This window comes from Poecilia reticulata, linkage group LG17 (genome assembly GCF_000633615.1).
Source record: "Poecilia reticulata strain Guanapo linkage group LG17, Guppy_female_1.0+MT, whole genome shotgun sequence".
Classification (NCBI taxonomy): Eukaryota; Metazoa; Chordata; class Actinopteri; order Cyprinodontiformes; family Poeciliidae; genus Poecilia; species Poecilia reticulata.
This window is the reverse complement of record NC_024347.1, coordinates 3,287,005-3,311,290: the sequence shown is the minus strand read 5'-3', so window position 1 is coordinate 3,311,290 and position 24,286 is coordinate 3,287,005. Positions and strand designations below refer to the sequence as shown.

The 24,286-nt window shown below is 40.0% G+C and overlaps 3 protein-coding genes across 4 annotated transcripts; 2 read left to right on the top strand and 1 right to left on the bottom strand.

Moving 5' to 3' along the window:
- The first annotated feature begins 2,758 nt into the window (after positions 1-2,758).
- LOC103478947 (anionic trypsin-2-like) lies at positions 2,759-4,638 on the top strand. The gene is made up of 6 exons (XM_008433104.1): positions 2,759-2,829; positions 3,041-3,233; positions 3,316-3,498; positions 3,806-3,867; positions 3,967-4,091; positions 4,186-4,638. Exons 1-6 carry the CDS (start codon positions 2,790-2,792, stop codon positions 4,333-4,335), a joined length of 753 nt encoding a protein of 250 aa, XP_008431326.1. The 5' UTR covers positions 2,759-2,789; the 3' UTR covers positions 4,336-4,638.
- A 1,257-nt stretch (positions 4,639-5,895) lies between these two features.
- LOC103478946 (protein NLRC3-like) lies at positions 5,896-16,339 on the top strand. Its single transcript, XM_008433101.2, has 10 exons — positions 5,896-5,985; positions 6,629-6,760; positions 6,889-7,014; positions 8,731-8,803; positions 8,964-9,189; positions 9,333-11,124; positions 11,482-11,655; positions 12,653-12,826; positions 14,884-14,930; positions 15,080-16,339. Exons 2-10 carry the CDS (start codon positions 6,672-6,674, stop codon positions 15,607-15,609), a joined length of 3,231 nt encoding a protein of 1,076 aa, XP_008431323.1. The 5' UTR covers positions 5,896-5,985; positions 6,629-6,671; the 3' UTR covers positions 15,610-16,339.
- Positions 16,340-18,917: 2,578 nt separating this feature from the next.
- Positions 18,918-20,025, bottom strand: LOC103478945 (kallikrein 1-related peptidase b27-like). Of its 2 annotated transcripts, XM_008433100.1 has the most exons (4): positions 19,989-20,025; positions 19,585-19,777; positions 19,448-19,502; positions 18,918-19,038 (listed from the first exon to the last, which is right to left on the bottom strand). In XM_008433100.1, the coding sequence occupies exons 1-4, from the start codon at positions 20,023-20,025 to the stop codon at positions 18,985-18,987; spliced, it is 339 nt and encodes a 112-aa protein (XP_008431322.1). In that variant the 3' UTR covers positions 18,918-18,984. The 2 variants fall into 2 exon arrangements, with proteins under 2 accessions (XP_008431322.1, XP_008431321.1); XM_008433099.1 differs by having other exon boundaries at positions 18,983-19,502.
- Between the last annotated feature and the right edge of the window lie 4,261 nt (positions 20,026-24,286).

Below are 24,286 nucleotides of genomic sequence, written 5' to 3'. Positions count from 1 at the left end.
TCTGGTCAGGATGCCTCCTGGACMCCTCCCTGGTGAGGTGTTCTGGGCACGTCCCACCGGGAGGAGGCCWCRRGGAAGACCCAGGACACGCTGGAGGGACTATGCCTCACAGCTGGCCTGGGAACGCCTTGGGATTCCCCTGGAGGAGCTGGAAGAAGTGGCTGGGGAGAGGGAACTTTGGGCCTCCCTTCTGAAGCTGCTACCCCCATGACCCAATCCCGGATAAGCGGAAGAAAATGGATGGATGAATGGATGGATGGCTAATGCTCTTCTTCTCCCAGCACAGTAATATTGTTCTTTTTCCAAATAAAAAAAGACACCAAATGAAGAAAAGACTATAGCACAAGTTCTGTTTTATTTTCTCCCCATTCTGCTCCCTCTCTGGCCTGCCTTAATCAGTTTTTGTTTTACGTGTGACTGGCACCCAACCCTGGATTTTAGCATGGGCTTACCAGGGTTCCAGCACGGGGCCCCAGCACTTTGGGGGTCCCAAAAGATGTTTTTTATTTTTGTGAATGAATAAGGTCAGAATGCCTTAATTTTATCACTGGCTAAGAGGATTTTGGCAGTATTGTTGAAAATCTGTCTGGTTTATTCTAGCAAACATCAATCATGAATGCTCAATTATTATTGCTCCAAGTTAGACACATCTTACCCATTGAGAAGGAGCATCAGGGAGAGACTTCTCACAATGGCGGACAACAGAATGAATGACAGCAGAGCGCAGGAACCAAAGAAAAAGAAGAGCGCGACCGAGAGGTGGTGAAGAAAATATCTGAGCTAACAGAATTAAAAAAAAACTCATATTGGACAAGGAACCGAACCATTGTACCTCTCCGCTTCTCAAAATGCTAGCTTTGCTAGCAGCGGCTCTACAGTCCCACCAGAACCTGGGGCTGGGTCTCATCAGGTACCTGAGGTGTTACAGGAAGGACGACCTTCTTCGCCAGCTGGAACAATGACCATGGATAATCGGTAGAGTACTGACCCTGCCCTTTGGATAGAAACTGATGAGTTCATGTGGGCTGACTGGGCTGAACAAGAAGCAGGGAGCTGTCAAAATATGGATGTTAATTTTAACAGGTTTACAAAACATCCGAAACGACTCTTCTTCAGATTGCGTTTTGAAAGCCAGCTTGCAAGTGGTGAGTACATCCAAACACAGACTGATCTATGCTCCATCCACCGTGGCTGTGTTTTGTATTTTCAACTATGCTAAAAGTCAGTGATGCTTTGAAACGGATTTCCGTGAGTGGAAAAAAGCAACAGAACAATTCAAAGAGGAAGAAAACAGCTAAAGTCACAGAAAAGTAATGCGACAACTTTGCTTGCTCGCGCTCAATGCAAAGTTAAAAAAGTGGAACTAGCTTTAGCTTCCAGCTAGCAGCATTGGGAGGAACTGTCCTAATCATATGGCAAAGGGCCGACTGTACAAATTAGCTCAAGTGCATCCTGCCCTGCCCTGACACACAGCTAAAATTCAGTCATCACTGAATAAAGGTTTTTACCAGGTTTGGCTCTCAGAGGGGAAATAACCTGAACTTGGTTAGGAAATAAACCTGATAAGTAAATACAGTACATAGAGGATGGATAAAGAACATAGTCAAGTTTTTCTTTCTTAGGAAAGCTCTGTTAAATAGACATATTCAAGATGTTCAAGTATTTATTTAATAACTACTAAGTATATTTTGTTTGCAGTAATGATCTTTAAATTCATTACAGTAATCAACTGTTCTACAGACAGATAGTATTTTAAAAAAAAATGCACCTAAAAACTTGACTTGGTGAAATATAACGAAAAAAGTCACTAATTCTGCTGTCACTAAGGGGTGACTGATGTAAAACTTGCATGGAGAGGTGACCTGGTGAACGGGACTGTCTATCAGCCCTCTCTCCTGGTGAACAGTCAGCTATTTGTGAACTTGTAGGTATATAAGGTTGGTGGATAAGATTAATACCATAAGTAAGTCACCGTGGCTAAATCCCAGGTACCCACACCCTCCTAACTCCAGCGCTTATGTCACCAGTCTTAAATGTTATGGTTATGTCAACGTGCAGCTGAGTGCATGTGAGCAGATAAACCAGATAGTGAAAAGACAAAGAGTCATTTTTGTCAATAACAAAGTGTTACTCATGAATTTTTTTGTAACATTTCTTGTCCATAAAAGTACAAGATTCATAGTTTCTTTTATGAAGGGCATTTTAGTTCCATTAGTCTTTTTGTTTTTCACAATGTAGCATCAGGGCTATTCTATTTTTTTGTACTTCCGTTTTGTCCTTAACTTGATCTTTGTTAGCACATTAGCGCCACTTTACAACAAACTACCTATTTGGTAGTTTGTTCTCCCTTGAGCAAAACTCATTGCAAGGTTGTGCACTGCAAAAACAGTTCACAAGCTTACCTTTAGTGTAGTCTAGTTTGTAGTGCAAATTTCTCAGTTCACTTGAGATAAGGAAAAGCTACCTTACAAATAACTTTGCAACAAAATATAGGAGCTGCTTGTTATTGATGAAAAAGTTAATGTTTCATTGGCTAATTATTTAAGTTATAAGAAAGGGGAGGTTTGATTTTTAGTGAAATAATCGGTCAAAGGAACAATAACGTTTTTCAAGTTTCTTTAGAACAATGAGATGTTGCATTTCCTCTGTGTGCAGATCAGTGTCTGTGTTGTGATTGGACAGATCAGTGTTTATGCTGTGATTGGTGGCTTCCTGTCTAGCATGAAGTTGTGAACAGAGTTTAAAAGCTGCTGCAAGACTGCAGACATTCACAGGAAGCTGGACCAGCAATGGCTCTGCTGAAAGTTCATCTGCTGCTGCTGCTACTGGGTGAGTCGGACACACTGGAGACACTTCCACTGGTTCCACGGAGGCTTCTGCTCTATGCATCTCAAACTTCCCTCTGATTATGTTTCAGACTGAAACTTTCTTTGCATATAAATTGTGATGCTTTTTAATCTTTAACTGTTTATCCTTTTTCTGTTCCAGCAGCCATGTTTGCACCTGACTTCTGAATAAAGTCCTCCTTTTTCTTCTTCAGGTGTTTTAGTGAACTCAGTTGTTTCTCTGCAGAAGAGAATCATTGGAGGTCATGACTGTGATGACAAGGAGCGTCTTTACCATGTTCGACTGGAGAACAACGACGGAGAGAAAAAGTCACACTGTGGAGCATCTCTGATCCACCCTGAGTGGATCTTGACTGCAGCTCACTGCGTTGAGTTAGAGACAGGATGGTAGGAAAGAGACATTAACACAGTTTAATCTGCACATGATCAGGTTTTCTGTGTTTCCATTATTTTTTTACATTTTCTGCAGGCATAACATACCAATGTTCAAAGTTCATCCACGTACTGCTAAACAGCAGAATCAGGTAATCCGACACCCTCCTGTGATCTATTCTTCTGGCCAGTTCCATGACATCATGTTGCTGAGGCTTCGGAGACCAGTAACAGACGTCCCACCTGTTCAGCTACCAAATTGCAACAATCGTCTCAAAGTGTAAGTCTTTCTCTGATCAGGTTTTCTGTCTCCACCCCTCCAGTCCTGCTGCCTCTGCTTCAGCACACCTGAGTCAGGTAATCAGGCCACCAGCAGAACCAGAACCCGTTTAAGCTCAGGTGTGTTGGACGAGAGACTCATGTAAAGGACACAGAACATCGTCACAGAGGACTGGAGGTGGACACTTCTGTGTCTGTGGATGAAGTCCTTCATCGGTTTATCTTCTGTCCTTTCAATGTACTTGTTAACAATTCATTTTCTACATTGTTATTTTGTATTTTTACATTTTATTCTCATTGTGTTTCAGAGGCGATACAGTTCAGCTGGCAGGAGAGGGAGGAACGACAACCGGCCCCAATAATCTGCGAAGTGAGAGAAATCTTGAAGTTCTGAGAATAAAATCTTTGTCCTTAACTTGATCTTTATAAGAGTGAATAACACGACTGTGATTCTCATGTTTCTCTACAGTATTCATGCCTCCTGATTCATACCGTCTTCAGTGTGTCGACATGAAAGTTGTTGGTGTTTCCGAGATCAAGCCGGGAAGTGGGCATATATTCTATACTTCAGAAGCGAACAGGGATATAAGTTCAGTAAGTTTGTTTCTTCAATGTCTCTCTAAGGTGATTAAAATGACTTTTCTGTTTTACAACATAAATCAATTTATTGATATAAATTTTTCTACAGGCCGACTCTGGTTCAGGAGTGATCTTCAACAACATGATTTATGGCGTCATTTCTCAAGCTCCACTAACCCATGCATTTCTGGGTCCTATTGCTGTCATGGACGTGTGTGGATACATGGATTGGATAAAACAAACAATTGCGCTTAAATAAAACAATCATGAAATAAAATTCTCATCAAACTTCCTCTCAGATATAATGTCATAATCCGACATTATGACATGTCTGATTATGACATGTCATAATTCGACATGTCAGATTATGACATGTTCTACATGTTCTACAAACATGTTCTACAACATGTTTGTTGTAGAACATGATCATGATGTTCTACAACAAACTGTTGTAGAACATCAGTTTGTTCTACAAGTTTGTAGAATTAGGATGAATGAATAGTTTTGGTTTTTTTCATCTGATCTTGATGTCCTAATGGAGCTTTCTCAATAAATGAATGAAAAAGAACCATTTCCTGGCTGATTGTTGTTACATTCATGGCTCAGTTTGATCAGTTAACATTTTCCCTAAACTGGGTTTAAAAACGTGACATGAGTTTTGAGTAACATGAAGAGGAACACCAGAAGTTATTTATTCAGTTTTTGTCTTTATTTTACAGCAGACATGAACATGCAGCATCTAAACTCTGCAGCTCTGGAGATACTATTCATGATTTAGTTCTAGAGAACTTTAGACTCCAACAAGACCAAAGAGCTGCACACAAAAATAATGAAACAGAAGTCCCATGATACAACAACATCCTAATAACTTAAAATTTAATAACAAAACACCACATTTTTAATAAGGAAACATGAAATAAAGTTCAAAAATGAAAAACAATTTAAAAGTAAAAATTTGGAAAGAAAGAGAAGTTTTAAGAAAAATATTTAAAAACGGGTAAAACCAATTAATGGTAGCTTCCACAAATGTAGCCTAAAAAAGCATTCTTTCACTGTATATAGAAAGCTACAGTTTTGAGTATTATGACACTGTAAAGTGTTGTGACCAGCAGGGGGAGATCTTTTTAAAAGTTATGTCCAAGATGGATCCAAAACTATGGAAGCCCATTTCCGCCATTCTATTGTTTAATAGATTGGCGGAAATGGGCTTTCATGGGTGACAGGTTACATTGTGTTGTATTCAATGTTATCGGAAAAAAGAGATTCATACGCTTAATGTCCGATTTACCATAACTATTTATTGAATTCATAGTCGCCAGCTGGGGTGGGAAGGCTCTCATTTGGGGTGGTAAACCATGCCACCCCAGTAGATCCCCCCTGAACGTAAACGACCTGGATGACAGACAAATTCTGGGATTTATTAAGAGTCTCTGCTTATTTCCAAGCCCAAATGAGTACCTTCACGTTCAAAACGAGCGCCAAAAATCGCAACTCACTAATGTGAATGTCTGTTTATTCACCAACAGAAAGAGATAAATCCCCACCAATAAAGAGTAGTGATCCAAGTGAAAACAGACTGTCAGTCTGGTTCCAGTAAAGCTGAACAGAACCTGCATCCTCAGAATAACAACAGCAGAGTGTTTGTGTTCACACTGGGAGTCATAATAAGGGCACATATCTTCAAACATCAGCAGGTCAGCTTCCCTCTGACTCTCCCTGTTTGATCAGTCAGACCAGTCTGACCAGTTGTGCGAGGCAACCAGCAGCTCTGGACTTCTTTCTTTTCATAATACTTTCAGTTTAAACTCACCTGCTCAGGTGTGGCAGCAGTCTGGTTCTACTGTGGTTCTTTTGCGTCTCTGTCCGTTGTTCAGATGTTCTTTATTTCTTTGGACCATTTGAAAAACCTGTAAGTTTGCTTTTATTCCAACTTAAAATTTGTGTTCAGGAAATTCCCTATTTCTTTCTACTTGGGGTTGACTTCTGATTCCAGCTCAAAATTTAATCTCTCTGCTGTTTGAAGGATAATCTGATTATTAGAACACAGATGTACTGGAATCAAACATACTGGAATCAAACATGATAATCAGCTGATGTGTCTTTGTTTTCTTCTCTGAACAAACTGCTTCCTTTTTTGCCTAGTATCAAACTCTGGTCTCCACCATTAAAATGAAAGAAAACAGTTGTCTGCTTCTTTTTTCAAAATAAAATTTGATTATTGTTACAATATGTCTATTCAGTCAAATTACTAAAGTGTTCATCTTTATTAGAGCAGATAATCCACTTGTAGAGATTAATAATTGTGAAATAAAATAATTCCGGATGTTAAGGGAGCTTTATCTAGAGAATGGAAATGCTGGACTGATAGAAGTGCAGCAGCTGATGGCAGCTTCCTCTGCCTTTCTGGTGTCTGACTGCATTCACCTCACACTGATATGAAGCAGAGAAGAATAGCCAATCAGAGGAGGAGCAGCTGATCTTTTTCCAGCACTAATGATGTAAAGGATGATGAGAGTTGATGTGCAGATGAATGATGTGTGTTTCCTCTGCAGGTGAAGSTAGAAAGTGTGTGTGAGCCGATGTGAATTCAGCAGCATGGATCATTGTGAGTACAAAGAGGAGGGAGTCCCTCCCTCTAAAACCACTCTGTGTGGGGAAGATGAGAGCCAGAGCAAAGGTCAGAGGTGAGGTCACCATCTCTAACTGTCCACAGCCCTTTTCAAACAGACGTGGTGATGAAGTTGCTGCTGCTCCTATTTCCTACTTCATCCAGTCTGAACAGATGAAGTTTTAATCATCATGTTTCTGTCAGGATCCATCAGAGACTCAAACCAGAACTAGGACCAGAACCAGAACCCAGCTGTGTGTCCTTTAAGAGTGACTGGTCAAAGAATGGGCTCATTGACTTTAAATCTCCTGGATCTCCACCATCAGAAAGGTGAGCTGTTTCTAACTGCTGTAACTTTTCTGTTTATATCTGTCATTGTGACCATGTGATGCTACAAAGTTCTGTTACATCGTCCTGAAAACATTACACAGAATTTCATTTTATTTTTCTTCATATGTGTCCATACGTACATTGATGTATCCATGGTAACATGATACCATGGAGACAGTAATGTCTAAATGGATTGATGGTACCGAAAAAGTTTTTTTAGAAAGAACTTCTGAGTATTAATCAGGTCTGTTCAGGTCCACAGTCTCAACCCAGAGCTTCTACACCTCAATAGTTTACAATAGTCTCAATATTTGATCTATTTCTCCGAGATCCATTTAACCATCATTCGTGTAGTGATACTGCATCCTACTAGGCAATTATTGACACCATACATAAGTAATTACTGCTGATGAAAAAGAGAAGACACTCACTAGAATAAACTCACTTTTTAATCAGGACACATAAACTGTTATGTTGACATGACCACAAACATTTAACTGCATTTTATTCTGTTTTGCATTAACTTATTTTTTTCACCTTATTTTGCATATTATGCAATATCTCCAGATGATCTCAAATGGACCACCTGGTTCTGAATGAAGCTCCATCAGATCGTCCTTGGATGGTCAGAGTGGAAAGGACTCATGGTTCTTTTCCATGTCAGAGCTCAACACTAATATAACAAAACTGCTCTCTCAGTCATTTCAACCCAAAATGTTTGCCTCAGAAACAGATCTCTTTAAACAAGGGTGGACATTGGACCGGTTCTGACGGGAATCATTTAGAACAATGTTTCTCAGCCTTTTTTGGGCCAGCGCCCCCCTAGCCTTAATCCAGGTCCCTCACCGCCCCCCACCAAAGAATTTGCAGGCTACTTTGCACTGACCATTATTTTATCATTAATATTACTATCACTATTGTAGATGTTTTGATTGTTATGCTTGTTTCTGTATTTATCATCAAAAATAATTTCCCAGAGAACAAAAAAGTCATGGGAATAGAAATTATTTTCACAGGCGTCTACAAAAAATGCAAGTTAAGTTAAAATTGGTAGGCCTAACAGCAGCCAATCAAAGTGGAAAAAATATTCTTATTTTGTGACATTTTCTAGTTGTTAAATCTTGCACAAAATGAGCAGATAAAAGATGTACAACATGGCAGTTTAAACTTTGAATTATTTGCAAAAAGACTGAGCTCTGCAACATTAAAACATGGATAGAACTGTAACTACTTTAATCATAGCTCTTCTTCTCTTCAGTGTTTGTCAGTTTCTGGTGGTGCAGCTCTGTGCTGCCTTCAGGAGAATGGGACATCAGAGCATCATCCATAAAACTTCACTCTGTCTGGTTCTGTTGTGTCTAAAAGTTCTTTAGACACATTCAATCAGTGTGACAATTTCAATCAGTCACATTAAAAAAACTCCACAGAAAATTTTTAATGAGGTTTTTTTTTTTCTGGGACAATGTCTCCACCAGCATCAGATCTGCTGACAGTGTGGATAGTTTGAAGTCCAAGTTCAGCACCAACTCTTTAAAATGTCTACTGGGTGATTTTGGTGTTACTGGTCTTCATCCTTGTAGTTTCTTTGTATTGTGTTCACATGATGCTGTTTTTCTGCTTCGAGGACTTTTAATGTGATGCTCTTGGCGATTTCAACTCTTAATACTGCTGGGTGAATATTTCCCGACTTCCTAATTGTTTCTCGTTCCTCCACAGAGTGGACCAGCAGAGCTCAGAGGTTCCCAGTGGTCCGCCTGCCCTGCAAACAGAGATTGACTCCATATTTATGGTCTGTTCATGAACAACTACTACTTTTCCATGGGTTCTGTTCACAATCATCTCCAGGCTGCACTTGTAGACCAGAGGACTGTCAGTCTGTCCAACATCCATCTGGTGTTTGGCTCCATGATTTCAGTTTGATGTTTCCTTCATCTATTATTCTGTTCCAGCTGCTGGAGGAAAACATTGTCACTTTTGTGAAGAACGAGCTGAAGAAGATCCAGAAGGTTCTGAGTCCAGATTACCCAGAATGTTCAAATAATCCGAAAGATGATGATGAGGTGTTGAAAGGTGAGAATGAAGAGCAGAAGAGGAGTAACAGAGAGGCACTGATGAAGATTACACTGAACGTCCTGAGGTGGATGAAGCAGGAGGATCTGGCTGACCAACTGCAAAGTAAGAGGATTTCTACAAAGATTTAACTTGATGGATATATCACACATTTACTCATGTCTGAAGAGATGGTATCACATTCATTAAAACAATCTTCAGAAGATGATTTTGCTTAATTCTTTATTTTACTTTTTGTGTTATTTTAGAAATTTTCACTGGAGTTTGTCAACGTCAGCTTAAATCTGGTCTGAAGAAGAAGTTCCAGTCTGTGTTTGAGGGGATTGCTAAAGCAGAAAGTCCAACCCTTCTGGACCAGATCTACACAGAGCTCTACATCACAGAGGGAGAGACTGGAGGGGTCAATGATGAACATGAGGTCAGACAGATTGAAACAGCATCCAGGAAACCACACAGACCAGAAACAACAATCAGACAAGAAGACATCTTTAAMGTCCCACCTGGAMGWGATCAACCAATCAGAACAGTGATGACAAAGGGAGTGGCTGGCATTGGGAAAACAGTCTTAACACAGAAGTTCACTCTGGACTGGGCTGAAGACAAAGCYCACCAGAACATCCACTTCATATTTCCATTCACYTTCAGAGAGCTGAATGTGCTGAAAGAGAAAAAGTTCAGCTTGGTGGAACTTGTTCATCACTTCTTTACTGAAACCAAAGAAATCTGCAGCTTTGAACCCTTTCAGGTTCTGTTCATCTTTGATGGCCTGGATGAGAGTCGACTTCCACTGGACTTTGATAATAATCTGATCCTGACTGATGCTACAGAGTCCASCTCAGTGGATGTTCTGCTGACAAACCTCATCAGGGGGAAACTRCTTCCCTCTGCTCTCCTCTGGATAACCACACGACCTGCAGCAGCCAATCAGATCCCTCCTGAGTGTGTTGGCATGGTAACAGAGGTCAGAGGGTTCACTGACCGACAGAAAGAGGAGTACTTCAGGAAGAGATTCGGAGATGAGGAGCAGGCCAGCAGGATCATCTACACTATGAAGAAATCACGAAGCCTTCACATTATGTGCCACATCCCAGTCTTCTGTTGGATCACTGCTACAGTTCTGGAGGATGTGTTGGAGACCAGAGAGGGAGGAGAGCTGCCCAGAACCCTGACTGACATGTACATCCACTTCCTGGTGGTTCAGACCAAAGTGAAGAAGGTCAAGTATGATGGAGCATCTGAAACAGATTCACACTGGAGTCCAGAGAGCAGGGAGATGATCGAGTCTCTGGGAAAACTGGCTTTTGATCAGCTGCAGAAAGGAAACCTGATCTTCTATGAATCAGACYTGACAGAGTGTGGCATCGATATCAGAGCAGCCTCAGTGTACTCAGGAGTGTTCACACAGATMTTTAGAGAGGAGAGAGGGCTGTACCAGGACAAGGTGTTCTGCTTTGTCCATCTGAGTGTTCAGGAGTTTCTGGCTGCTCTTCATGTTCATCTGACCTTCATCAACTCTGGGGTCAACCTGATAGAAGAAACACAAACATCTAAGAAGTCTGCATTATTTAATAAAGCCAAACTAAAGTCTCTCCATCAGAGAGCTGTTGACCAGGCCTTACAGAGTCCTAATGGACACCTGGACTTGTTCCTCCGTTTCTTCCTGGGACTTTCACTCCAGACCAATCAGAGACTCCTGCAAGGTCTGATGATACATACAGGAAGTAGTTCACATACCATTCAGGAAACAGCTCAGTACATCAAGGAGAAAATCAATGAGAATGTGTCTGCAGAAAAAAGCATCAATCTGTTCCACTGTCTGAATGAACTGAATGATCGTTCTCTAGTGAAGGAGATCCAACAGTCTCTAAGGTCCGGAAGTCTCTCCACAGATGAACTGTCTCCAGCTCAGTGGTCAGCTCTGGGTTTCATCTTAGTGTCATCAGGAGACGATCTGGATGTGTTTGACCTGAAGAAATACTCTGCTTCAGAGGAGGCTCTTCTGAGGCTGATTCCAGTGGTTAAAGCCTCCAACATATCTATGTAAGGACACAGTTATTGCATTTTAAAGTGAAACAGACTTCCTTCAGCAGCTGGACATAATGTTGAATAGTCAAGCAGCAAAACTCCTCATTTTCATGTTAAAATTTAATTATGATTAATTTAGTTTACTGTTGAATTTTATAATTCTTGTTCCAACCTCCTTGTTGCCTGTAGTTCTGTCCTTTAAGGCTGGATGACTAACTAAAGAAAAAAAACAATTTTCAACAAAAAGCAACATACATATGTGTAAAAAAAGATAGTTCCCTCTCTGTCCAAGAAAAACATTGTTGATTGGAAAAAAAAGAAGAAAATTCTGAAGAATTTTATAATAACAGATTTTTCTCTCTGTCTCCTCAGACTGAGTGGCTGTAATCTCTCAGAGAGAAGCTGTGAAGCTCTGTCCTCAGTTCTCAGCTCCCAGTCYTCCAGTCTCAGAGAACTRGACCTGAGTAACAACAACCTGCAGGATTCAGGAGTGAAGCTTCTATCTGCTGGACTGAAGAGTCCAAACTGCCACCTGGAAACTCTCAGGTAAAATGTTCTCAATCCTGGTGAAGCCATTTTTCTGTTCACTAGTTGCTAACAGAGATACAATATTCCGGCAACAGTATTTGACCCCTCATCCAAATGATAGGAATTAGGTGTTCCAATCACTACAATGGTAACAGGTGTATGAAAGTAAGCACCTAGCCATGCAGACTGTTTTTACAAACATTTGTGAAAGAATGGGTTGATCCCAAGAACTCTATTAATTCCAGCGTGGAACTGTGATGGGATGTGCAACAAGTGGCATCCTATCACTAACAAGTGGCTAACAAGTTTCTACACATAAACGTTGCTGGTTTTCATTTATTAAAGGTTTAGAGATCCAAAAACAGAGGTATTTAGAAAGGCAGCGGTCAGACTTCCATCGATAGTCTTACTCTGGATACTTGACAGATTACTGCATCCTAGGTGCACAAATGAGTATTATAGCAGATCCTATCTCCAAGCAGTAGTTAGACTTTCTAACCAGAACTGCTCCCAACAAACTCAACAATTATGTACATCTTGGCTGTTAAATGCAGTCTTTTAAAATGTCTTTTAAATAGTCTAGAGCTGTTTCAACATACAAATATTCACATCCTAAACATTATAAATTGCCCTACTCAGTTGCACATTTCTTTCAAACTGATTATGCTGTTTTTTATTAAATGTACAGCATTATTATTCCACTGTCATAAATGTGTCCTATTATTTTTTATTTTCATCTTTTCTTGAATATCCAATTCTTCAATTACCTTAAACGTACTACTGGTAAACATGAACTCACTCTGTGGAACAATGAAATATGTTTGTATTCTGATCCTTTCTACATGTGACAACTGATGATTTTTATGACCCACAGAAATTAGGGTGTTACTACTACTTTATCTTGTTGACAGGTTAAGCACAATTTATTGACTGTTTTCCTCTCGTGAAAATGACCAGTTCAGACCTGAGGTTCTACCTCAACGTTCTCATCTTGTGATGAATTGTGTGTCCGCAGCATATCAGGCTGTTTGGTCTCAGAGGAAGGCTGTGCTTCTCTGGCCTCAGCTCTGACCTCAAACCCTTCTCATCTGAAAGAGTTGGACTTGAGCTACAATCATCCAGGAGACTCGGGAGTGAAGCTGCTGTCGGCTGGACTGAGGGATCCACACTGTAGACTGGAAGCTCTCAGGTATGGAAGAACCTGCTGCAGGAGCAGAGAAGGTCTGATAGAGGGAGACATGTCTTTAGTTAGTCTGCTGGAGAACATTTACTTTGAAGCTAAGTATTTAGTTTGATAATTAAATATTTAGTTCGCAATCATGACATTTATAAATGAATGGATACAAATTTGAACCCCCTTAAGTCTCTTGTGACAAGCTAAATAACACATTTTTTCAGGCAATTTTTGCTTTGTAACTTTGCAAACAGCAGCCCATTTAAACTGTAGGAATCTTTCAAACGTTGCTGAATGAACCTGGGAAACCAACCCATTTACTGGTACCATAATGACATGGTAGTCAGAGCAGCATGGGCCCAAATAGAAAGAAAATCTGTCTTAAACTGTTTCCCATCAGAGTTCAGTTTGTCTCTCTGTCTTCACAAACCAGGAGCATCATGGGCTGGGCAGGACTTCCACTGATGTATATACTGAGCAAATACAAGGAGCTGATTGGCTGATGGACACGAAGCCCGTATACAGATAAATAACATAATATAGCAGATTTTATTGGTATTAAAGAGACATGGCTGAGAGCAAATGTAGATTTTAGAATAAGTAAAAATGTTTCAGTGACAGGAAGAAAGGAAAGGGAGGAGGATGTGCAACATCTAGAAAAGATAATATGTCCAGAGAAACAAGTAGAGGAACTGATCTAGAATATGTATCAATAGAGACAATAGTAAATGAGCTGAAATTAACTAAATATAACAATTATGAAAGTTAGATTAGAATCAGTTAATCCAGATTAAAGGTCTAGATAATAAGTAATATGTGGTGACTATAATGGGAATATTATGGGATGGAAACAAAACAGATGTAAATGGAGAAACAGCAGAAGAATATCTAGAGGGTAAGAGATGATGATGGTTGGATGGTTTGAGAGACAAGAACTGATGTTGATCCAGGAAAWGAATCAGGCCTTGATTTAACACTAGTGGCCAGAAAGATTTCAGCTGATTGTGAAATGAGATTTATTAGACGAATCATCTGGAGGCAGAGATCATTACCCAGTTTTCTGGAATATTCTCCCGACTATGAACGGCTCACAAGGAAAATTAAAGAGTGGGATTGGTTTAATAGGGATTCTGATTAAATTAATAAGAGAAGTTCCATTAGATTTACAAGATGACAGAAAGGACTCCATATTTGATGAAGCTCCAGACCGATCAGCCCCAAGAAGCAAAGATGAGAAGAAAAGAAACTCCATGTTGGTCAAATGGATGTTTAAAAGTTCTGACAGAAAAATAAAGAACTTTGGATTTTAAGCAAAACTCACAACTTTCAGGATTTATTCAAATAAAAAATACATCAAAAAGTGAAGAAAAAAACCCTTCATTAAGCAAAGGAAGAAAGTGAGAAGTTTAGCAATTTCATCTATTTAGTAGTCTGGTCTCCACCAGGGGCGACTCCTGGAAAATTATCAAATGAATGAGAGGAATCAGGAGATAATAGAAATTCCTTGTTTTCCAGAGGAAAGTAAGAATTCCAGTGAATGTCAGCTCAGAGATCAAATGTTTGATTCGTTTTTTAACTCTTTGTTGAATGTGCTGCAGCTTCTCCTTTTTAATGTTTGTATTTCTGGATATTACAGTGATGCCACAGCAGGTTTTCAGCAGCAGGGCTGTTTAGTGTTTCATTTTTTCATCTGTGTGTGGGAGTGTGGATGGATCCAGCTGTTAATCAGAGTTTAGATTGTGTTTTTATGGTGATTATTAAATCAGGTTGAGCTTCCAGAAATGTTTCCTTAGTTTCCTGATGTCCTTTCAGGCTTCAGTGAGTTTCTTTAGGTTGTTACTGAGGGATTTCCTTTCTCCTCTCTGTTGGAGCTTTTCCTGTGTTTGGACAAATGAGTTGTGCTGCAGCAGCACCTACATCCACTTCCTGTCCTTCCTACGTCCACTGCAGTTTGCAATCCAAATGTTGGACTGTTCCTGTCTCAGTGGAGGACAATGTGTGTCTGAGAGACATGTAATGTCCATGTTTGCTGCTGAAAGAGACTGATGGTCTGACTCCCCTCCTCCTTTCAGGGCGGAGCCTACTGGAGGCCAATTCTTGACACCAGGTCTGAGGAAGTGTAAGTGTGTTTTTCATCTGATTTATGACAACAAAGCAGCTCACATTCAACCATCTTCAAACTGTCACATCACTCATTCAGGAGTCATCATCAAAGTTACAATAAATGATCAATAATTGCAGCTGGATTGTGTTTGTTCTCCCCATCAGATTCCTGTCAACTTGCCATCGACACAAACACAGTGAGCAAAGAGCTCCAACTGTYTGAAGACAACAGGAAGGTGGCACATGTGAAGGAGCTTCAGTCATATCCTGATCATCCAGACAGATTTGATTATCATCCTCAGCTGCTGTGTAGAACTGGTCTGACTGGTCGCTGTTACTGGGAGGTCGAGTGGAGAGGAAGAGTTGAGCTATCAGTGAGTTACAGAAGAATCAGGAGGAAAGAAAACAGTGAAGACTGTTTGTTTGGATTGAATGATCATTCCTGGAGTTTCATCTGCTCTGATGAGTTTGGTTTCTTTGTCAGGCACTGCAACATAGAAACTCGTCTCTCCTCCTCTGTTTCTAACAGAGTAGCAGTGTATGTTGACGTTCCTGCTGGCATTCTGTCCTTCTACACAGTCTCCTCTGACTCACTGATCCACCTCCACACCTTCAACACCACATTCACTGAACCTCTGCTTCCTGGTTTTGGGTTCTGGTGGACCAGTTCTGGTTCTTCAATGTTACTGTGCTGAGTTGATTCTAATGATTCTCCTGTTAGAGAAACTCTCACTATTGAACAGATATGTCAGTCTCTTCATGTCTCTCTTTCACTCAAAAACACATTTTCAGATTCATGGATTAAATCTGTTCCTTTGTGAAACTCTTCTAAAATAATTCCTTGGAAACTTTTCCCCCCTCAAATCTTTCAAAGATTGAAGCTTGGATTATTCTAGGATTATTCCAAGATCCACGTCATTGTCGTGATTTGAGTTTTCCCGTTTGTTTATTTTAGGGTTTTGTGTCTTTTGAGTCTCCATGTTGTCCTGTCTACCCCTTGATTGTTCCCAGGTGTCTCTCGTTCCCTGATTACCGTCTGTGTATTTAATGTCACCTGTGTTTCTGTGTCTTTGTCGGGTCAAGTCTGGTGGTCTTGTTTAGTCTTTCAGGTGCTACCAGAAGAGCGCTTTATCCTTCTGCTCATCTCTGTGCTGCCTGAAATTGTGGACTTTGTATTCATCATTTTTCTTCACTTCAAAATAACTGCTCTTCATGACAGTCATGTTTTTCAGTTTGTTTCAAGTCAAAGCTTCACAGTGAATATTGGAATGTTTTTCTTTCTTTTTCCCCTTTTTCATTCATCAGTCAGATTTTATTGAAATGTTGGACAGTTTTTCTCAATCGCTGGATATTTTATGTTTATATTTTCTAAACATGTCAGATTAAAATGTTAAATGCTCCTTTTTCTAAAAATTACATAAACTATGCATTAAGAGCAAGGAATGTGTTTTAAAATGTAAACATCAGGATGAATATTAAAAATAACTATTTCAGTTAGAGGGATTCAGATGTGGAATCCCTCTAACTGAGCAATTCCTCAGAGGGAATTAAATTATCAGGTTTGATTATGATTTTGTCTACAAATTTAACTGATTTTTTTGGAGAGGTTTTAGAAAAATATACAGGAAAGATTCTCGTTTTGATTTTGATGAAGGTTTATGTATATAAAGCCGGGATTAATACAGCAAATGGGGCTTCAAATAGAAGGGGTTCTTTATTCTTAAAAAGACACTGTTCTCTCTGAGTTGAAAAAAATAAAAAGAATGAGATTCAATATATGGAGAAATAAATGGCCCATCTTTCGAACGGTAGAAAGCCTTGGCTTCAGTGAAATGGCGGGCTAACAACGCGGTTAGCATTCAACAGAGTAGAACGCAGCTTCACATAAAAGCTGAAATCTATCAGCATAACAAATGGCAGTGGCACCTCTGGAAGAGGACAAACAGAAAAACATGACATTAGCAACATCTCTGTAGCTTTGTCCACGGAAGATAATTCAGTTCAAACATTAATTACCAAACACTTGGATTCTTCTCTCATGTGGCCATCTCCGTCTTCTCCGCCAGGTCTCGGATCAAAAATGTCCTCCTCTTCCGTTTATGCCACAGTACATAAACAAGAGGGTTTTTTTTCTAATTTTAGACCTCTGTAACAGCACCACATGCTGACAAAAACAAGAATTACAACCAGTCGGTGAAATAAAAGCAAAACATGGTTTACAAAATAAATTAGTCATGTACCCATTTTTCACCTGGTTACATAAAGCAAAGTGAAGTTATAATAAGAGTTGAGTCTAAAGGGTAAAGAGTTTCCTCCTGTCAGAGAAACTCTCTCACTGTTGAGCAGATAGTTCAGTCTCTCCAATCTATTTCTTGGTGAAACAATTCAGATACAGATTGAGTCCTTGTAAACCTTTTCTTCTTCCAGTCCTTTAAAGATGGAAGCTGGGATTATTCCAAGATCCACTTGTTTTTCTGTTTGTTTCCAGTCAAAGCCTCACATTGAATATCAAGATGTTGTTTCTCTTTTTTTCCCCCCTTTCAGTCATCAGTCAGGTTTCATTGAAATGTTGATCAGTTTTTCTCAATCACTGAATATTTTCTGCTTCTGTTGGCTCCTATTTTTCTAAACAAGTCAGATTTGAATGTTAAATCTTCCTTTTGTATATTTGCTGCAGTTATTCTTCATGTGTTTTAGACCAATAAAACCTTTTTCTTCTGCATTAGGCAGACTTGGCTATCTAGTCGTGCTAAGTTAGAAAAATCTGATGAGGTAGCATTGATAGTCAGAACAACTGTGCCCTCTTTTGGGGGGAAAACCACCCGGAGCTTCGCCCAGAGCTGATCATCCAAGCTCGCAGCGATTCTCAGCATGCACATCTTCTGCCGGTGTCTGAGCGCCAAAACCTTTGGGCCAGTAACTTTCCAACTGCTGCTTTTTCTCTATGTGAGTCTCTAGAGATTTAATTAGTTTCACCCGTTTTTTTTTTTTTTTATATTTTCTTAAAACTTCTCTTTCATTCCAGATTTTGACTTTTAAATTGTTGCAATTTTTATTTCATTTGTATCTTCATTAAAAATGAATTCTTTTAAAATTCTTCTAATTTTATTATATGTTAATTGTTGTATCATGTGACTTTTGTTTCATTATTTTTGTGTACAGCTCTTTGGTCTTGTTGGACTCTAAAGTTCTCTAGAACTAAATCATGAATAGCATCCCCAGAGCTGCAGAGTTTAGATGCTGCATGTTCATTTCTGCTGTAAAATAAAGACAAAAACTGAATAAATTAATTCTGGTGTTGCTCTTCATGCTACTCAAAACTCATGTCACGTTTTTAGACCCAGTTCAGAGAAAATATCAACTGAAAAAATTGAAGCATGAATGTAAAAATGATCAGCCAGGAAACGATTCTTTTGCATTCATTTATTGATTTATTTTTCATTTCTGAGGCATAGAAAGCTCTATTAGGCGGTCAAGGTCAGGTGAGAAAAAATAACTATTAATTTACCCTAATTATACAAACCTGTTGTCTACATTAAGATAAACTAATGTAGATACAACTATGACATTACTTCTGACAGGGAATTTGATCATTTGATTTTATGATAGTTTGTTTTATTTAAGCCCAGTTTGTTGTTTTATCCAATCCATGTATTCACACAAATCCATGACACCAGATGGAGTCTGACATGCATTTAGTCCAGAAGTAACAATCACACCATAAATCATGTTGTTGAAGATCACTCCTGAACCAGAGTCACCCTGAAGAAAAATATATATCAATAAATTAGTGTTATAACACCGAAAAGAGACACCTTAGAGAGACATTGAAGACACAAACTTACAAAACTTATATCCCTGTTCGGTGCTTCAGCATAAAATACATGCCCTCTTGTCGGTTTGATGCACGAAACGGCAAACACTTTCATGTCGACACACTGAAGACGGGATGAAACGGGAGCCAAGGGTACTGTAGAGAAACATGAGAATCATAAACGTGTTATTCACTCGACCTTCTCTTACAGAAACATTTTATTCTCATAACTTCAAGATTTCTCTCACTTCGCAGATTATTGGGGCCGGTTGTCATTCCTCCCTCTCCTGCCAGCTGAACTGTATCGCCTCTGAAACACAATCAGAATAAAATGTAAAAATACAAGATAAAAATGTAGAAAAGAACAGAAGATAAATCCATGAAGCACTTCATCCACAGACACAGAAGTGTCCACCTCCAGTCCTCTGTGATGACGTCCTGCGTCCTTTACATGCGTCTCTGGTTCAACACACCTGAGCTAAATGGGTTCTGGTTCTGCTGGTGGCCTGATTACCTGACTCAGGTGTGCTTAAGCAGAGGCAGCAAGACTGGACGGGAGGAGACAGAAAACCTGATCAGAGAAAGACTTACACTTTGAGACGATTGTTGCAATTTGGTAGCTGAACAGGTGGGACGTCTGTTACTGGTCTCCGAAGCCTCAGCAACATGATGTCATGGAACTGGCCAGAAGAATAGATCACAGGAGGTTGTCGGATTACCTGATTCTGTTGTTTAGCAGTCCGTGGATGAACTTTTGATATTGCTATGTTATACCTGCAGAAAATATTAAATTATAATGAACACACAGAAAACCTGATCATCTGCAGGTAAAACTGTGTTAATGTCTCTTTCCTACCATCCTGTCTCTGACTTCCAGCAGTGAGCTGCAGTCAAGATCCACTCAGGGTGGATCAGAGATGCTCCACAGTGGAACCTTCTCTGTCCATCGTTGTTCTCCAGTCGAACATGATAAAGACGCTCCTTGTCATCACAGTCATGACCTCCAATGATTCTCTTCTGCAGAGAAACAACTGAGTTCACTGAAACACCTGAAGAAGAAAAAGGAGGACTTTATTCAGAAGTCAGGTGCAAACATGGCTGCTGGAACAGAAAAAGGATAAACAGTTAAAAATGAAAAAGCATCACAATTTATATGCAAAGAAAGTTTCAGTCTGAAATATAATCAGAGGGAAGTTTGAGACGCACAGAGCAGCAGCCTCCGTGGAACCAGTGGAAGTGTCTCCAGTGTGTCCGACTCACCCAGCAGCAGCAGCAGATGAACCTTCAGCAGAGCCATTGCTGGTCCAGCTTCCTGTGAATGTCTGCAGTCCTGCAGCAACTTTTAAACTCTGTTCACAACTTCATGCTAGACAGGAAGCCACCAATCACAGCATAGACACTGATCTGCGTTGTCATCTTCATAGAGAAGAAATTTAACATCTCATCGTTCTAAAGACACTTGAAAAAAATTCTTGTTCTTTTGACAGATTATTTCACTAAGAAAACGTTCCCCCATCTTATAACTTAAAAAAGCAGTCAATGAAACTTGAACTTTTTCATCAATGTTAAGTAATTGGCCTAAAACGTAGTAGCTCGTACTTGTTTTAAGCCAAGTAACTTTGTTGCAAAGTTTCTTGTAAGTTAGTTTTGCCTTATCTCTGTGGACTGAGAGATTTGAACCAGAAACTAGACTAAATATATTTGGTAAATCTTCTGTTTTGCAGTGAACAAGCTTGCAGTGAGCTTTGCTCAAAGGAAACTTGATGAAATACAAATGATTATCTGAAGAAAGAATGACTCGTCCTTTTTTCAGGTTGATGTTTTTTTTTTTTAAATTGGTTTCCAATCTACAAGAATTCACATCTGCTTTTGCTCCCGGAGGTCAAATCCTTTTGTTTATTGATGAGCTGTAAAAAATGAACCTTTATTCTGACAGAAAAGGGTTTGTTTCTTTTATTTGGAAAAGAACAATATTACAACGCTGGGTGGTGAAGAGCATTTGCATTTGTTGTAAATGCAAAATTAAAACAAAAAAATTAAAACTCACAGAAAACCATTTTTATTAAATGAAAACAATTCTGATATTTAAAACACATTTAAAAGAAACCTATGGTAAACATTTTTACTGATGTACTTATTCTTATTAATGACACAGACCTCTTTCATCACCTATAAATCTTTGCTTTTACAGTTTTTCTTCATTGCTCTGATGTATTTGTGAACATGTGAGGCTGAACAGCAGCACTTAGGTCAAAGTGACACATTTTGTTAGCAAAAGGCTCAAACCGTGCCACAAAACTCAAACTATTAAAGAAAAACAAATATTGCTCTCAATCAGCATGAAGTAAACATGACATGTTACAACATAGTAGATCCTACTTGTTTTAAGTACTTGTTTTAAGCCAGTCAAAATACAACAAAATACAAAACTTGATCTTCAGTGAAGGGAGAAAAAACCCCTGATGCTACATTGTGAAAAACAAAAAGATTAATGGAACTAAAATGTCCTTCGTGAGAAACTATGAATCTTGTGATTTTACAGACAAGAAATGTTACAAGAAATTCATAAGGAACACTCTGTTATGGACAAAAGGACTCTTTGTTTTTTCTCTATCGGTTTTATCTGCTCACACGGCTGCACGCTGACATAAGAGGTTTTCAAAGTGTCCATGCTAGCGTTTGTGCTACCCTCCATGCTAGTGTCTAGCATATGTGCTACCTAGCCTGTGTTAGCCTCCATGCTTGTGTCCATGCTAATCTCCATGCTAGCCTCCTTGCTAGTGTCAATGTTAGCTTCCATGCTAACCTCCATGCTAGCTTCCATGCAAGCCTCCATGATAGCCTCCGAGCTACCTTCCATGCTATTCTCCATTCTGGCCTCTATGCTAGCCCCCATGCTAGTCTCCATTCTGACCTCTGTGCTAGCCTCCATGTTAGTCTCCTTGTTAGCCTCTGTGCTAGCCTCCATGTCAGTCTCCTTGTTAGCCTCTGTGCTGGCCTACATGCTAGAGTCCAGGCTAGACTCCGTGCTAGTGTCCATGCTAGCCTACTTGCTAGCATCGATGCTAGTGTCAGGCTAGCTTCCATGCTAGCCTTTATGCTAGTGTCCATGCTAGGCTCTGTGCTAGTTTACATGCTAGTCTCCATGCTTGTGTCAGTGCTAGCCTCCATGCTTATCTCCATGCTAGCCTCTGTGCTATCCTCCATGTAGAAGGTTTTCTTTGGCCTCCAACCTAGCCTCCATTCTAGTGTCCAGGCGAGCCTCATTGCTAACCTACAATCCTAGTTTTTTGCTAGTCTGCATGCTAGCCTTCATGCTAGAGTCCATGCTAGCCGCCCTGTTGGTCTCCATGCTAGCCTCCATGCTAGTGTCCAAGCTAGCCTCCATGCTAGTCTCCTTGCTAACCCTCTATGGCAAGACTTTTAATTTTTKGGGGGAAATATTTTCCTGCATTCTTTGGGAGCTTGGTGGCCCTTAATTACATATCAATAATTAAATTGGACCCTGACACCTCSMGGAACCAGGTTTGGGTTTGTTGCCTCAGGTCAACATTGCGCTAAAAGGGGTCTAAAACTGTTATGTTTCTGGCCCGTCTGCCTGCTTTCTCCTCAGTACTCACCTCTCGGCGAGTACTCATCAAGCTCATCTTGATGAGTACTTCATCAAGATGAAGTACTCATCTTGATGAAGTACTCATCAAGAGTACTTCATCAAGCTCATCTGGCTCACCTGCATGCTGCTGCGCTGGAGCACAATCAGGCTCATGTCTTCCACCTGTTCACCAGCAGTTATAGTCAGCTCTCAGGCAGGCAGACAGTGCCAGATTTTTTGAAAGCCTTGGTGTGTGTAGATATCCAGCATTTCCTCCTGACCTGACCATGATCTCGAACATGTTTTTTGTCCCTTGGATTTTCCTGCCCTGTCTAGCTCACGTCGGATTCTTCCTCATGTTTTCATCAGGAATAACTCTAAGCTTATGCACCTTTTGTCCATGAAATGATCTTGCATCCATCTCCTGTTGCTGTTAGTCAATAATAAAGTAAAAAAAAATTGGCTGTGATAATTATTTTGTAATCAATTCCATATCAATGCATTAGAATAATATTGTCTGAGCAAAAGGGCCCTAACTGCACAATGTTGCCCTGAGGCAACAAACAAAAAAAACAGTTTTAGCATTTAAATTGTAAAAAAAAAATGTCTTGAAATGATCTACAATGATTCTTTACATACTCACAGATATGGAAATATTTTTAGTTAGTGACCCAAATTTAAACATGAAAAGTGATGTATAACTTACAAGTAAGAGGCAAGGTGTAGCATGCACCTCTGCTTCACAAAAAAGACTGCTCCTCTTCTAAATGGAAAAGAATAAATGAATAAAGAAAATGAGGAAATGAAAAAAGTACAGGCAGAAATAAATCCAGGAATAAATAAATGTATAAATGAACAAATATAAATGGGAATAAAGATGCCAATTACTCATTTATTTATTTAATTTTGGCTGAAATGACTTTCATTTATTGAGGTTTAAGTGTGTAAATTATATTTATTAAAAAACAACAAAAATTCCCTTCTCTGCGGGTGGTCTTTTTCATCCTCTGAGCTTGGGTCCTCTACTAGAGGCCTGGGAGCTTGAGGGTTCTGCGCAGTATCTTGGCTGTGCCTAGAACTGCACATTTCTGGACTGAGATGTCTGATGTTGTTCCTGGGATCTGTTTTAGCCACTGTTGCAGTTTGGGGGGGACTCCCCCGAGGGCCCCGATGACCACAGGCACCACTGTGGTCTTCACCTTCCTGGCCTTTTCCAGTTCCTCTCCGAGGCCCTGGTATTTCTCCAGTTTCTCATGCTCCTTTTTCCTGATGTTGTAATCACTTGGTATTGCTACATCCACCACAAGTAGTATAGCTGGCAGAGGGTGTAATCACACCATCAGCATCTGAGTGGGCCTCCCCAGTGGTCCTAGTTCAAAAAAAGGATGGAGGAGTAAGATGGTGCGTAGATTACCGCTGTCTGAACAATCGAACAATCAAGGATGCTTATCCATTACCCCAGATTGAAGAATGTCTTGATGTTGTGGGTGGAGCCACAATGTTCTCTACTCTCGACCTTCAATCTGGCTATTGGCAGATTGCAGTGGATAGTAAAGATCGAGAGAAGACGACATTCATCACCAAATGGGGCCTTTATGAATACACTCGAATGCCATTTGGATTATGCAACGCTCCAAGTACATTTCAGAGAGCAATGGAGCTCGTTCTCGGGGGCCTTCAGTGGGAAACTCTTCTCATCTACCTGGATGATGTCATTGTCATCGGAAATGGAGTAGACCAAAGTTTGGACCGGCTCGAGCAGGTTTTTCAGAGGTTCCAAAGCTATGGATTAAAGCTTAAACCATCAAAATGTCATCTGCTGCAGGAAGAAGTTCTCTTCTTGGGTGACATTGTGAGTGGCAAAGGAATCAGTCCAAACCCAGCCCTCATCAAGGATGTACAGCAGTGGAACCCCCCCAATAACTTGCAGGAGCTACAAACCTTTCTTGGGCTGTGTAACTACTAC